Source organism: Miscanthus floridulus, chromosome 1, assembly GCF_019320115.1.
Source record: "Miscanthus floridulus cultivar M001 chromosome 1, ASM1932011v1, whole genome shotgun sequence".
Lineage (NCBI taxonomy): Eukaryota > Viridiplantae > Streptophyta > Magnoliopsida > Poales > Poaceae > Miscanthus > Miscanthus floridulus.
Genome location: NC_089580.1, coordinates 24,839,635 through 24,855,139, shown reverse-complemented (window position 1 = coordinate 24,855,139; position 15,505 = coordinate 24,839,635). Strand labels below are relative to the sequence as shown.

General features: G+C 44.4%; 2 protein-coding genes across 3 annotated transcripts; one reads left to right on the top strand and one right to left on the bottom strand.

Moving 5' to 3' along the window:
• The first annotated feature begins 4,496 nt into the window (after positions 1-4,496).
• On the top strand, positions 4,497-5,473 carry LOC136461018 (photosystem II D1 precursor processing protein PSB27-H2, chloroplastic-like). The gene is made up of 3 exons (XM_066460517.1): positions 4,497-4,614; positions 4,714-5,081; positions 5,201-5,473. The coding sequence occupies exons 1-3, from the start codon at positions 4,503-4,505 to the stop codon at positions 5,336-5,338; spliced, it is 618 nt and encodes a 205-aa protein (XP_066316614.1). The 5' UTR covers positions 4,497-4,502; the 3' UTR covers positions 5,339-5,473.
• Positions 5,474-5,552: 79 nt separating this feature from the next.
• LOC136460863 (uncharacterized) lies at positions 5,553-14,986 on the bottom strand. 2 transcript variants are annotated; one of them, XM_066460426.1, is made up of 11 exons: positions 14,850-14,986; positions 14,539-14,658; positions 11,089-14,196; positions 10,683-10,815; positions 10,446-10,534; positions 9,427-9,665; positions 8,166-8,252; positions 7,212-7,311; positions 6,554-6,764; positions 6,291-6,483; positions 5,553-6,053 (listed from the first exon to the last, which is right to left on the bottom strand). In XM_066460426.1, coding segments are annotated over exons 2-11 (4,176 nt in total). In that variant the 5' UTR covers positions 14,554-14,658; positions 14,850-14,986; the 3' UTR covers positions 5,553-6,052. The 2 variants fall into 2 exon arrangements, with proteins under 2 accessions (XP_066316523.1, XP_066316560.1); XM_066460463.1 differs by having other exon boundaries at positions 5,554-6,053; positions 6,291-6,450.
• Between the last annotated feature and the right edge of the window lie 519 nt (positions 14,987-15,505).

Sequence of the window (15,505 nt, the reverse complement as noted above, 5' to 3'; positions counted from 1 at the left end):
GCTGGTCACGGTAGGACCGACGTGGCCGGTCAGTGGAAGCGTGAAGACGCTGGCGTCGATCTTCGACCGGACGCTGGGTCACTTAGTGACCGGACGCTGACGGGGTGCGTCCGGTCCTGCTGACGTGGCAGCGCACAGAGGGGACATCGAGTGACTGGACGCTGGGTGAGTTCGATCGGGCATGGCCGGATGCGTCCGGTCGTGATTTTTCGCTTCTGGATGCTTACTGGAAATGACCGGACACTAGGGTCCTGCGTCCGGTCACTTCGAAGCAGCACGTCCGGTCACAACTTAAACGTACTAATGACCGTTGAGATTGGGCGATCAGTGTTTGAAGCACGGGACACGTGGCACACATCGCGCGACCGCTGGGGTCCAGCATCCGGTTGATCTGACCTGCGCGTCTGGTCGCCCCGTTTTTCCATGGACTGAGGAGCCAACCTTGTGATCTATTTAAGCCCCATGACCGGCTCAAGCTCATACTCTTGGCCATTTGCATTGACATAGCAACCTTGTGAGCTTATCCAAAGCCCTCCCACTCATCTTCATCAATGATTTATCATCTTTGTGAGATTGGGAGAGAATCCAAGCGCATTGCTTGAGTGATTGCATCTAGAGGCACTTGGTGTTTATATTTTTGCTGCGAGATTCGCTTGTTGTTCTTGGTGGTTGCCACCACCTAGATGGCTTGGAGCAGCGGAGGAGGATTGGCACGAGTTGGTGATTGTTCGTGGCCATCTCCGGTGATTGTGAGAGGATTTGTACCTTCCCCGGCGGAGCGCCGAAAGGTAACTCTAGTGGATTGCTCATGTCATTGAGTTACCTCACTTGTGGGTAGGTTCTTGCGGTGTCCAATTGTGTGGATGAGGTTCGTGCAACACCTCTTAGCCACCGAACCACTAAATATTGGTCGACACAACGGGGGACATAGCGTGTTGGCAAGCATGTGAACATCGGGAGAAAATTGATTGTCTCTTGCCCTTTGGTATTCTCCCGATGATTGATAAAGTATCCATCTTGTGATTGGTTCACTCCTCTACGTGGTGGTATAATCACCTCACTTACTCATTTACATTCCCACAAACTAGCTATAGCAAGCTCTTTAGTGTAGCTAGAATTGAGAGCTTGCATTGTGGATTAAGTTCATCTAGTGGAGCTTTTTAGTGTAGCAATTGTGAGAGCTCTAGTGAGTAGTGACCTAGTGGATTATCTACCTAGTGATCATAACAACTAGAATTATTGGATAGGTGGCTTGCAACCCTTGTAGAGCTAGAGCAAGTTTGCATTTCACTATTTGTTATACTAATCAAATTGCTCTAGTTGATTTGTAGATTTTAAATAGGTTATTCACCCCCTCCTCTAGCCATATTAGGACCTTTCAAGATGCTATCGTCCTGTATGTTCAGATGTCATCTCTGGAGCATAGATTTGGTATTCAAACAGTCCACTAGGACAAGCCACGCAAAGATTTTCATGAGTGGAGTGCATCTAGATTTCCAGATGGCTTTGAAGGTTGGAAGTGCTTCCATGGTACTGAAGACATGAGAGTAGAAACGTCGTGAAGTATACACATTGCCCCAGGTGGGCAGCCAACAATCCTTGGCATCAGCATCGTATGATAGGTTCTGTAGTTGCAGTTGCAGGACTTCATATTCCTCAAAAGCTTGCTGCGAGAGTGGGAGGAAGAAAAGTTCATCAAGGTTTGTTGCTTGCATGGCCTCCAGCACTGAGGCATTCTCATTACTTGCAAAGGATGCTAACCTTGGAAACACTTGGGATAGAACGACATCAGACCACATATCATCCCAGAAACAGACTGTCGAATCATCCCCAATCTCACACTTGGCAATGCCTCGGAAGATGATGCTGAGACGAAGAACATCCTTCCACCAGAAGGAGCCAAATTCCCTAGATGCATGAGGTACTTTGGTGGTATAATATTTGCTCCACACAAGGTGCACCCATGGGGTGTCAACTTTGTTATAGAATTTGAAGAGATGTTTGAGTAGTAGCGCATCATTTTGTAATCTGAGGTTAAGAACTCCCAGTCCCCCTTTCTCCTTGGGCTGCATAACAACTTCCCATGCAACTAAATTCCCCCCTTTCTTTTGGGCATCATTACCTCTCCAAAGGCATTGCTTTCGTGCTCTGTCGATGTTGTCAATGACCCCTTTTGGTAGCTTGATGGTACACATAGCATATGTGGTGATGGGGGTTATAGTCGAGTTAACCATTTCCAAGCAACCCGAGTAAGAAAGCCATGTGGAGCACACAGAGAGCCTCCTCTCTATTCTATCCATCATCGGGGTGAAGTCCTCAATGTGTGGCTTGGTCGTGCCCATGGGCAAACCCAAATACGTGAACGGCATAGAACCAATATCACAGCCCAATGTGTTTGCCAGATGGGTCATCTTCTCCTCATTGACGTTGATGGAGTACATATGTGATTTACTGTAGTTAACTTTAAGCCTGGTTGACTCCAAAAAGTTGTGCAACAAAGCCTTAAGAAAGATCAGCTGGCTAGCATCGGCTTGCAACATCATCAATGTATCATCAGCATACTGAACTATTGGAAAATCCCTAGCTGGTTGTGGAATTGGAACTCTGAGCAAATTCATAGCAGCAGCCTGGTTGATTAAAATCTGCAGAAGTTCAGCCGCTATAACAAAGAGGAGGGGCGACAATGGATCGCCCTGACGGACCCCTCTCTTGCACTTGAAAAAATTTCCTGGGACGCCATTGAGTAGGACAACAGATGAACCTGAAGAAAAAATGGCTTGAACTCAATCCAACCATCTCTGTGGGAACCCCATGTGAGCCATAACTTGCACAATAGATGAATGTTCCACTATATCAAACGCTTTCTCGAAGTCTAATTTTAGGATGATGATCTCTCTTTTCGACTGATGGCACTGGTGAATGTACTCATAACTCCATGCTAAGCAGTCTTGAATCGTGCTAAAGCGAATAAAACCATATTGATTTTGATGAACAACTCTCAAGATGACAGCCTGCAATCTGTCAGCTAGAATCTTGGTGATGACCTTGAGCGAGATGTTCATTAGGGAGATGGGACGAAAATCATTTACTATCTCTGGACTGTCCTTTTTAGGAACCAAGGTGATATAAGAAGTGTTGATGCATTCAAGATTAATCTGACCCGAGAAGAATTTTGAGCAAATGGAGTAAAAATCACCTTTGATAAATTGCCAACACTTTTTTAGGAAACGACCGTTAAAACCATCAGGGCCTGGAGCCTTGTCAGCCGGCATACGCTTCACCACCAAATCCACCACCTCATGCAGAATTGGGGCAGCAAGAGAATCTAGGTCGTTGACTGGCGTGACAAGGCTAGAGAGGTCAAAAAGCATAGTAGGTGATGATGTGGTACCCATGCGATTTCTGAAGGAGTTCCAGAGAAGGCCTGCCTTCCCTTCATGGTCGTGGATCCAAATGCCTTGGTCATTCATGACCTGCGCAATGGAATTTCTTCTATAAGAAATAGTAGCCATGCCATGGAAGAATTTTGTACACTCATCGCCTAACTTTATTCTATTGACTGTGAAACAATTCCTCCAGTAGAGATTCTTGTATCGCAACCAAATTTGAAGTTGTTTCTTGACAACAGCCCGTAGGTTTGCTTCTGTATTAAAAAGGCCTCTTATATCCTCCAAAGCATCTAGAAAACCAATGACTTGTTGCAGTTGCTGATGAGCATTCTTAGATTTGATAAATGCTTGCTCTAGTCCTTCAGTCTGGCTCTTGGGGCCTTGAATTTGGAAGAGATGGTACGAGTAGCATCACTGTTAGCTGGCGTAGAGGTCCACGAGTCATATACTGTGTCTAGGAAATCATCTTGCTCTGCCTTGAAATTCTCAAAACAGAATAGATTAGCTCTAGGAATTTTTGTGCTAATCACCACCTTGCATGGAATATGATCCGAAGTGATCTTTGCTAAAGGGAGGACCTCTGTGTTGGGGAAGTCGATGGTCCAGTTGGTGGACGTGAAGAACCAATCAAGTTGCTCAAGCAACGGATCGGATTGCATATTGCTCCAAGTCAATGCCCGACCCTTCAAAGGCAGCTCAACTAAACCAAGATGCTCAATCACATCATTGAAAATAAAAGTGTCAGCAAGATTGTCACCGGGTCTATTTCGGTTATTAGAGAGCGGTAGAAATTAAAATCTCATAGCAAGATCCAATTCTCGGTAGACTTCAAGCATCCGTGGTATCAAGCCAGAGTGCTGCAGATAAGGTTCTGAATTGACAGCCAATCATAGGCTCACCAAGAACAAGGTACGTATGAGCAATCGGTACGTTCGCTTGCTCGTATCTAGCTTATAAGCCATGACTTATCAGCCAACGAATAATATTTTTCTCTCACGTCAAACTAGTTCATAGTACTTTTAGCCATGGCTTATAAGCCCAACACCCAGATAACCAGGGAGAATCCAAGCATCCGTTGCTTCTGCATTGCAGAGGCCGTAGCTAGGATCAGCAATGCCTTCCCCTCCGCAGCCTCCGATGTCCACCCTGCACAACTGCTGCTCGTCGCCGTCGCGGCCACCGCCTAAGCTGCAGCGAGCTCCGGACAGCAGGCACAAGCCTATCTGTACGTGACTCATCGTCACCACTCTCCCCTTCCCCTCCTCTCCTCGGTCCTCTCGCATTTGTTTGATTAACTCTCGCGTGCCGTCGCGCAACAGAGCAGGCGGTGGAGCCTGCAGGTTGCCGATCACCAGGAGAGCTCACGCCGCCTCCCTCCTCCTCCTCGGCCTCGCAGCGGTGTCGGCTTCGGCGCCGGTCAGGGCGGCGGAGGAGGATGGGAGCGGCGGCGAGGAGGGCGTCCTCGGCGCCATCAAGTCCATCTTCGACCCTAACGAGAAGACCAAGGCCGGCAAGACGCTGCCCAAGGCGTACCTCAAGGCGGCCAGGGAGGTGGTGCGCATGCTCCGGGAGTCGCTGCAGGAGGACGACGGCGGCGACATGGCCAGGTTCCGGCGGAACGCCGACGCCGCCAAGGAGTCCATCAGGGAGTTCCTGGGCGGATGGAGAGGCCAGCAGGCCATCGCCGCCGAGGTACATGAACATGAAGCTCCGCTCACCTGAGTAATGCGTGGCATGGCGAGCTGTGAATCTGTGATCGACCGTCCCTCCATTGGTCCATTTCTTACCCCGCTTGTTTCGCTGCATTGCAGGAGTCGTACGTCGCGTTGGAGAAGGCGATCAGATCGCTGGCGGAGTTCTACTCCAAGGCAGGGCCATCCGCCCCGCTTCCACAGGACGTCAAGAACAAGATCCTCGATGACCTCAGCACCGCAGATGCCTACCTGTAGATTTTGCTTGTCAAGGTCAAGGGGCATTGTATTGCATGCACATCTCAATTCTCAACGATGAGGGAACAGTGATTCCGCTCTAGTATTTTTTACCTGCAAAAGCTTTTCTTCACAGGAAGAACAAACACATTCCAGCACGATGCAAAAAGAAACCATGGCCGCAAAGCGAATTCTTCCACAGGACCAAAACAGGGATTAGGTAACCAATTCCGCATAACGGATCAGGTGGACTGTTTCTAGCTTGCGCATACATTAGTTTGTCTTACAGAGATGAGAATTATCATACAGAAATGTGAGATGCGCTAGCGGAAACATAAACCTATTAACAAAATAATAACTGGTGTAACATTTACGACGATCTTGTGGCTGCATTCGCCCTCGGAGTTTAAGTTAACGACGAAAAAACAAAAGAAGGGGGAACTATCCTCCACATTCTACATGCTGACTTTTCAGCAGCACATCATGTCAGCTGGCTGCAGTTAACGCTTTTGAGTACTGCACAGGCTGATTCTTCCCAGGCCGACGGACGAGTCAATTGAACCGTCACAGGGGTGCCCCAGCAACCAATAATCTGCAAAAAACCGCAAGCCTCTTTCTGCTAACGGATGGATGTCATGCTAACTGCTGAGTCAAAACTCAAGAGGTACAAAAACAAATGGAGGCTTCGTCCATGTGAAGCTTGGGGCCCAGAAAGCTTGCAACCAAATCTTACCATCTGCAACAAAGATAAAAAAAAAAAAAGGTCATGAGACACATGTAATGGTAATGGAATGATACGAACATTTACAGCTATCTTGTGGCACCCGACAAAGATATCTACCACCATCACCCTATACAGCAGAATATTTTAACTAGACTACGAAATAAAACTAGGTGGTTTGTCTCAACATTGTAATATTTACACAATTGTATCAATATCTCAACCAAACATGTAAGCTTTACTTGCACTTACCAAGAATGGGGAGATTGTTGTGAAACAGCACCGTTGCAAGTACCATCAACATTTTTGCTGTTGTCCCCATGCTCTTTGACCCCCAAACCTAGGGGATCAGCACTTGCATCAGAGCAAAGAGAATCTTCATTGGCTACATCAGGTGATTTCTCAGTTTTGTCTACAGAGGAAACAGCACCAGCTGTATAAATGTCTGATGACCATTATACAGAAGGAAAAGAAAATAATTGGATATCAACAAGGAATATGGTGTCTGCTCTGACCTCCTTGAGAACTTTGATCTCCGTTAGGTAAGGACTTCAGCAATGGCTTTTGGAGAAGACCTGTACCAGGAAAAACTAACATGCTAACAGATTTCACTTCTTCCTTCTCAGAATCCTCAAGTGGACTAAATCCAAATCTAGATGTCCAGGTGTCCACAAGTTCTGTGATAGCAGGAATGATCAACTTCTCAACATTGAGAGAGCTCAGGATCTGACATAGAAAACAAGGGGCAATAATTAAACACCATCAGAAAAGTGCAACTAAGCAAGATATCAGATCAGTTAATCTAACCTACTATGGTAATCATCAATGTAAGGTGTATAGACAGGACAACTATGCTAGACTGGTAGCTGCAGACATTTCTGAAAATACAAGTAATGCTCCATGTAAGGCGTAGACTAGTTCAGCAGTACAAGGATTGTACGAATCAGAAAAGGCACACATAAGCTAAGGAATACCTTTGTAACATGCAAGGGGTTAAGCAATCGAATTCTATATATCGTGCTGGACTCATACTCCTATATATAACGCCCATGGGGCTACTATTCAATACAAGTGCTACTAATAAAACTAGGGAACTATCACCGAAGGATTAAATGCATTTTCTGCAAATAATTGCTGTCCTACACTAGCAATAGCACCATCAAGCATGCATACCATTTCGATTCCATCTACAAGTCGGCGGCACATTCCTTGTCGCCTATACATATTCCGGGTACCAATGAACGGCATCTCAGCTAACTTGGTTCCATGTACTCTGTTCCAGGATAAGATATGAAAACAAAAAAAATCATATAAGGGCCCAGCAATTCAAGAATAGTAACCTACCTAAAAGTAGAGAGCCTGTCAGTTTATGTTAACTGTTCATCCAATGATGTAACAAGACAGCCACAAAACAGCTACAGAAAGTTCATGTACGAAAAAAAATACAAGGTATATAACTTGCCTTGACAGATGTGTATTAGCAAGCTACTGAAAGTTCACACACAGGCATGATTAATTATGCAAACTATATTCGTGAAAACATGAAATGAACCTTCCTAGAAGAAGCATTCAAAACTTCTTAGTTAAGAAAGATAAAGGGAGGTTTGCCTCCATGAGACTGCAGATACCATAGATTATTATTCAGCGCCAAGCCATGACCTGTACAGCAAAATACTAGGCAAGTAGGCATTCCAGTAAGGATGTTCTTTTCCTTCAAACTGGAATATACAATGGTTACAACAATCATGTAAAGTAATTCAAGTGAGTAACGGGTACAGCTCTATACTAAGTTAGGCACTAAACAAGATCACCAGTACTAGAAATATGCAAAGTCAAGTCACTGTGTTTGAAAATTAGAAATGAATTGATTCAATTCAAAGAACACCGGTCCCCGCCATGGTTGCTTGTTTAGAATATCTTTTGCTGGCACATTGGGACAAACTTTGGTTTGTTCAATGGTTTTTTAGAGCCTATAGTATGGTTCTTTCTTATCCGTTTCACCAAACTGGTATTCAGATCTATATAGCTTGGGTATACATCTCACTGGATACAGCATTCAGCGCCATATAGATGCCTAGACAGTCACAAAACATAACAAGAAAAAGAAAACAAGAGGAAACAACACACCGGACAGATGCTGCAGCTATTATTTCATCTCCACGTTCTAAAATGAATATATAGAATCCACGGAAATCCAATCGGGCAAAATTTGATCTGCATGCAAGTTAAGACAAAAGGAGCAATTAGTTATCTCCAAACAAAAGTTGCCACGGCAGCATGGCATCAATACAGAAAACTGTAACTGTTAAAAGAATAAGCCAATTTACACATCAACCAAAAAAAAACGTTCCAAGCAATAATGAGGCCATTAAATCAACCAGCGACCCATCAACCACTTTTTTGATAGATTACATTAATAAATTGGAAATGTGGGAGTTACATTTTGATGGTGCCACTAATCGCATGGTGCATTGCTTCCTTTTGTTATTTGGTGTATGTCCAGGTGAAAATTTGGTGCTTAGAGCCTTTGCTTCCTTTTTTAATCTATATATGATGTATATTTGGCACGTATCACATATCATGGTTCCATGAATAATAATTTTCTAAGTTCGATCCCACATAAGGCCACATACCACTTCCACTTAATGGTACTACCCATTCATACCTATCCCTAGCTAAACTACCATATTAGGAACTTTTCAAAGTTAGGATTGCATCAAGCTGACACCCTGGAACACCTAAGCATGAAAGGACTGCAAAAACCAGAACAGAATGGCAGGTTGTGAATGGACTAACGGAAAGGCTGCAGGTCAACAGTGGTTAAAAGCACAGATGGTGTTATGTGCATTGTATGCATTGTCTGGGTTTACTTCAGTATATAGTTGAATTTCAGTACGTAATGGAGCAAATTAGTTTAAATTATCTCATACATACTACAATATGCCAATGGCCCCCTATACCATAAGGATATGATCTAAGTTGTTACAGATGAAAATAGCGAAAACGATGAAGATTGTTATATTATTAGAATAACCAAAATGACTCAACGTCCAGAATTAACAGGGCTAAAATCTTTACTATCTCCAGAACACTAAAAAGCAGTTAAATTTATGACGAGGAAACCCATTTAATATACGCAGGTCAATCTATGAAGAGCTATGCACTTCTCCATTATGCACAGAGATGACAAGTTAACAATGAGCAATAAGTTCAGTGATATTGTCTAATCAGCTCATCCCGATAGCCCCACCAATACACAGAAGGTGGGTGGGAGAGAGAATAGTGTGGAACGAATTAAAAGGCCATAGTATCAACAGCTTGCACGTTGTACAAAGGATACTTGAAACTGCATGGATTACGGTGACCTTGTAGAAAGATAGATGCATACCCACAGCTATACACAACATTGCGTATCAAGTTGATGCCAGTTCTCTGGTCAACAATCGGAAGGAAGCATTCATCCATTAATGAAAGTGCAACAGCAATCTTGGAGTTACACTCAACTCTTATGTCCAAAGGAAGGACTTCTTCTGGTACATCTTCATGAATGCGTTGAACAACTCTGCATGAATATTCTGGTTCAAGATCCTTCTTGACTGCAAGAAGATTCTGCAATTCCTCAAACAGCTGCATCACAGAAATAGAGATTTTAGATTCTGCAATTATATCATTGGAACTTCTTGGGTCAGTTGGGGCATAGGAGGGTATACATACATTAACAAACGAGAAGATAAATAAAACAACAAATAGATATAGAGCATCTAGACAGGAAGTGTGTTTGATGGTAAAAAAAACTAGTGGTCAATAGAGCATTTTCGAAAAGACAAAACTTCCATGGTGCTTTCGCATTTGACATTTCTTAAGACTAAATATCAATTGTCTAGTTTCAAAAATAGATATATAGGCACTAAATTCAGAAGAAGAGTAGAGCTTTTAATAGTTGGACTGAAATGACAAGATTCTTATGTCACTAAATAAGAGTTCAAATACCACACCCATACAGTAACTTACTATATGTAATCACTTATAGTAATGGAATTCATGTAAATAAAAACCAGTGGCCTGAATATCTGTACGTTGCACATGAGATTGGTATTATATCAAGTACAGATACTTGGACATAGAAGGAAATAGCATATATGCATAATCAAGAAAGGAAGCTGACAGAGTAGAGAAATGAAAGATGGTGCATATATTTAATGACTGAGGTCTCAAACATATAACAACAGCAAAGTCTTTTAGTCCCAAACCCAACATGAGCCACTAACAAAAAGGAAACGGTGTCTGCCTCAAACATCAAAGTAAAATAGCAAGTGTCACCATTTGAATTATGCTCATGAAAACCACAAGGTAGTATATCCAGAAACAAGGTCAAGGGAAAAAGAACAATAGTCTGACAAGCGTTACCAGTCTGCAGCTTTGTTGGCAGAATAAATTGCCTGTCTGACTGGAAAGGTTAGTTATGGAATCATTCTCAGGAGAGCAGGCTTCATGATCTGCAGACATTAGTGTATGGAATACTCAAAGACATGATTGAGCATCAACATAATATAGTAAGATAATAATGAAAATGCGGAATAAAAAGTATCAAAGACTTCAAAATTCGAAAGAACTACTGAAAAAGTATAAACAGGGATCACATACACTGCTCTTCGCACTGGGAACAAGTATGCAATGAAGAATCAACATCAGCAGTGTCATCAGCACCATCACTAGAATGTTCATGGCAAAATTTACATGAACAGTTTGCACAACACCAATAATCAGAGGGAAGTTCCTGCAAAATTGGAAATTCAATAGATTAGAGAATGATGTGCCGAAAAGTTTTAATGAGTCTTATCAGTACAGAAAACTGGGAGCACTATTATTGGGCATAGCAAGTTTTTGATCATGTCCTAATGCAGTAACAGCTAGATTTGAAAGAAAAAAAAGGTACATAAATTAAAATACTGCCATTAGTTGATTCAATCAAAAGAAACGTTACGGTTAATGAAAAACAATTAAGACAACAGCCAATAACAGTACTCGTGTGAAAGGCATAAATGCATACCTCCAGTCCTAGACAACTCATGTGAAATGTCGAGGGGCATCCATCGCAGCAGATCAAATTGCCTCCATCGCCGCAAATACCACAGGTGTCATCATTGGGGTCATTGCCCTCAATGCTAACAGGAAAGAAATCTTGCCTTTCAGCATCAGACTGCATATTCCATGCATTAATGAGACAATGCAAAAGGTCAGTGTCTAGCCCATCCACAAGTATGTTTCTGTATGGCTTATTTACTTCAGAACCAGCATGAGCCACAAATTCAAGCACTGAAAGGACCTCGCTACAGCAGCTGCAGTTAATCCCATCCCTAGTGACAATACCCTCTAGTAAAACCTTTGAGTGGCTTTCATCCATACATTTCAGCTTAGTGTTGACTGATAGAACATCCAGATCAATCAGCCAGGAGAAGATTGTACGTTTCCATTCATATGGAACAAAACCATCAGTGCCGCTGCCAGACTCCTTGTTCGATCCACGAACGAGTAGAGCACAACCACCTCGTTTTTTTCTTTCATTGCCTAAGTGCAGTCTTCTTGAATTTGTAGTGTTCTTCTTCTTTTCCTTTTTGAACCTTTTCTGTCTCAACCTTTGAATTGCTACTTTGGTTGTTCGTTTGTTTACAACAACTCTTTTTAATTTGCTAAGGATATCCTCTGTTAAAGTACAACCTGAAGAACCAGAGACCTGCCTATTGCCGGGGCTACCAACAGATTTTTTTGTCGAAGTCTGGTCTTTAGAACTTTCCTTCTGCTCAGATCCCATACTTGCACAAAACGCATAATATGCTTTTGTGACTGACCAGTAAGACCCTTTGCCACTAGGAGGTATATACACAGAATCCATGTAGTCTCTACCATTCCTGGGTCTTAAATCAATCGTCCAGCCAGCATCTAGAAGCATGGCCTTTATCTGATCACTTATTTTTTGCTTTTCTTCACGAAGAGTTCCTGTACCTTCAGGCACCTTCGTTTTCCCTTTTCCTGGCTGCAGAGATAAGGAGCTAGATTCAGATTTGACCAGAGGAGGTCTACCCAAACGACCTGCTTTGGAAGGACCAGAAGTATGCTTCAACTTAGATCCAGCCCTTTGTTTGTGCACAGATTTCTTCCGTTTCCGCCGATTCTTTTTCACAACAATAACTTCTTCAGAATCACTGGAGTCCTCTTGTTTTGGCACGACAAGACGGGCAGCACCACGACGACGTCCGCTACGAGTTCTCCTGTAGGAAGTATCACTGCTGATCTCATCATCATCAGATTGATCCTGAGTCTGCTTGATAGCATTTTGATTAGAGTGGTTAGAAGATCTGCTTGATAAATTTGTTTGATTGCGATGCTGCCGTTCCCTCAGAACACGTTTATTGCCCAAATCACAGTTATTCACAATAAGCTTCTCTCCAGAAGACTTATCTGGTTGGTCTATCTCAGGATCAGAAGACGTATTTCTTGTCTTTTTCATGGCTGGCAAAGCAATTGGTGACTTTCCAGTGATTTTATCAAGCCCTGCTTCCAATATCCTCTTCTTGCTGGCAACAATCTTCGCACCAACAGACAGTAGTGGTTTCTGCGCAGGAGTCTTATTTTCAGATTTAACTCCATCAGAATCAGTATGCTCCATATCATTTCTCTCAGTGATAGCTGAACCAGAGATATTCTGATCCACCGCAGAAACAGCTGCTCCGGTTGTTTTCTTAAGAATGCTGACACTTCCCACAGGTGGTTGTGTCTTCAAATTGATCTCTGTTTCATTTTTTGATTCCTTATTCTCTGTGGCATTCACATGATTATCATTCTCAGTGACACCTGAGTCTCTTCGATCAACCACCTTTTCTTTCACTGTTTGCTTCTCCATACTGGTATTACGTTCTCCCAGCTCAGCATGGTGACCTTTTGGAGATACTGCACTGCTCACTTTCCTTGTATAATGAGCAACAATATGTCCCTTCCTCCCTCTGCTTCCTAGTGCAGCCTCATTTGTGGTAGTTTTACGTGAGCTTCCAGAAACTTCTCTCTGCCTAACTGTAGCTGACCTTGTAACTCGCTTCTCAAACCACAACTCCTCTCCACATGTCCCCTGCTTTGCCTCACATGATTTTCTACCTCTCCTTGTAAAGACAATGTCATGTGATGAAACATCATTGGCTTCGTTCACGGGGCTTCCCCTCTCCTCCTGCTTAGTGCACCCAGTTAGATCAGTGTGGTTATCTACTGCGCATCTTCCATTCTCAGTCAAAGAAATCTCAGTTTCTGTACAAACATCGTCAATGTGAGAATGCTTCTCAACTTTCGGATCACTACTGTGGAGTATCACTTCCTCGGTGTGAACCACATTATTCTCCTGTTTACTATCCTTCTGCTTAACAGATTCTGATCCACCGGTAGGGATGATTTTGGTTAAATCTGTACTTGTGTTGGCATCATTAGCAATTGCTGAGTCTATGACCTCACCCTGACAAGGCCCATGTCTCACTTTGTTATCTTGGGCCTCATCAACACTCAAACTGCTTATTCCAGCTCTGGAGTCATTCTGCTCTGAATGAGTTACAGCGGACACCTTCTCATCTGACTTGACTGTCTTATCATCTGATTCTGAATTGCTACCTAAGCCATCACCTTGAGAAATATCTGTTGCATGAACACCAGGCATTCCCATATTATTCTCAAAACACCTAGCTGACTCTTCTGAGACATCGCTCGCGTCCAAGTTAACCAATCCGTTGGCTTCCTCACCATTGCAAGTAACTTCCATCAGCACCCTGCCTTTGCAAGCCTCAGCCTCCACAATAGCCTCACAGTGTTTCGTCTCCAAACTGTCAGTTTTGCTAACCTCCGCACCCACTCCACAGGGTGCCTCAGCCTCAGCACGCAGCTTCATGGCATCGGACCTCAACACCCTTTTTGTCACACCACTCCTGTCCTCATCCGCAGAACCCCTCCGGTCCTTCCTTTTCTTCCCAGTCAAGGCAGGCCCTCCGCCAAGATCCTCATCACCAGAAGACTTGTTTTCCTCCAAGGAGGCAGGAGCCTTCTTCAAATCCTTTGCCACACTTCCTTCCATTCCTGGCATTGGAGCTCCCTTAGTAGAGCCTTTGTTGCCCATTCGAAGCCCCTGCAGAAGATCAAAAACCTCATCAGATGATCAAACTCCACTATTTCTCTCATCTAGAGTTCACGAGATGGTAAACCAACGAAACAGCACAGTCTACCCTAAACCCTAGTTTAAACCTACTCCGACATGATTAAGAAATTTCGGACAATGCAAAACATAACGGGCAAAAAAATGCACCACAAGTGACTACTTTAATTCGTTTCCCAGAAAAAGAAAACAAAAAGGTAGTCTGAAGCAAAGACTCCGCCAGCAGCAACCTTACCGGAAAAGGAAGCAAGCAAAAACATAGCCCCAATAAAGAAGCGTAATTCCTGGGGAAATTTGGGACAGGAAGCAACTCACAGTGGCGTTGGGCATGGGGGTTCGGTTGAACCCCCAAAATTTCTGGGGAATTCGGCAGCACGAAGCCCTGTGGCGTCAACTGCTTCCGTCTGCCGATCTCCAGCGGCGAAAAGCAACCACCTAATCAAACCACCCGAACGGAGGAATAGATCAGTACGGCACCACTCGGCGCAAAAGTCCGCACCAAACCGAGCAGGAACAGAGGGAGATTTGGATTCCTTCCCAGAACAAGGAGACAGAGGAAAAAAACTACTCCTTGAACAGGGAATCCATCCACCCCTCCCCAGCGAGAGCCGGGACGAATCACTCACCAGCGGGAACGGGAGCAACCGGCCGACCTCCGCGCTCCCGGCGGCTGGATCTCCGGCCAGGCGCCGCGGCGGGTTGAGCAGGAGCGGCGGGTGGAGGATCCAGCGGCGAGTAGTGGGAACTGGGAGACAAGGGACCGGCGGCCTTGTGCTGTGCTCTCTCGCGTTTTCCTGGGGGGTTTATTTGTTTTGTTTTTGGGATCATCCGGCGCTGCGGCCTGCGTTGCTAGTGTGCCCGTTGGGTGGTGGGTGGGCAGCGGTAACTGACGCGCGGGGCCTGCGCCGCAGCCGCGGCTGCGGCCGTGGAAACGCGGGCCGAGGCTGCGTGCCTGCGTGGGGGTGGGTTGCGCTGAGTGGGGTTTGATCTGGTTTCGTGCCTGAGGAGACCCCGGGGAGGGTTGTGGGGTACGAGAGGTCAGTGTCACGATTTGGTTTTTGAATGGACTGACATTTTCCCTCCAGTTTTCAGCTCTGGTCGTGGTCGCACTGGAGTCACCGCTGCCCGCTGCGTATAGCTTGGACGGGGAGACAAACAAAGCTGGATTTGAGGTTTGAGGATTCCAGAGGAACGGCTAGTTCTTTTGATCGACAATTCAATTCGTCTGCTGGTGTTTAATGACTTTGTAGACAAGTATGTTTTTAGGGTTTTAGCGATGTTC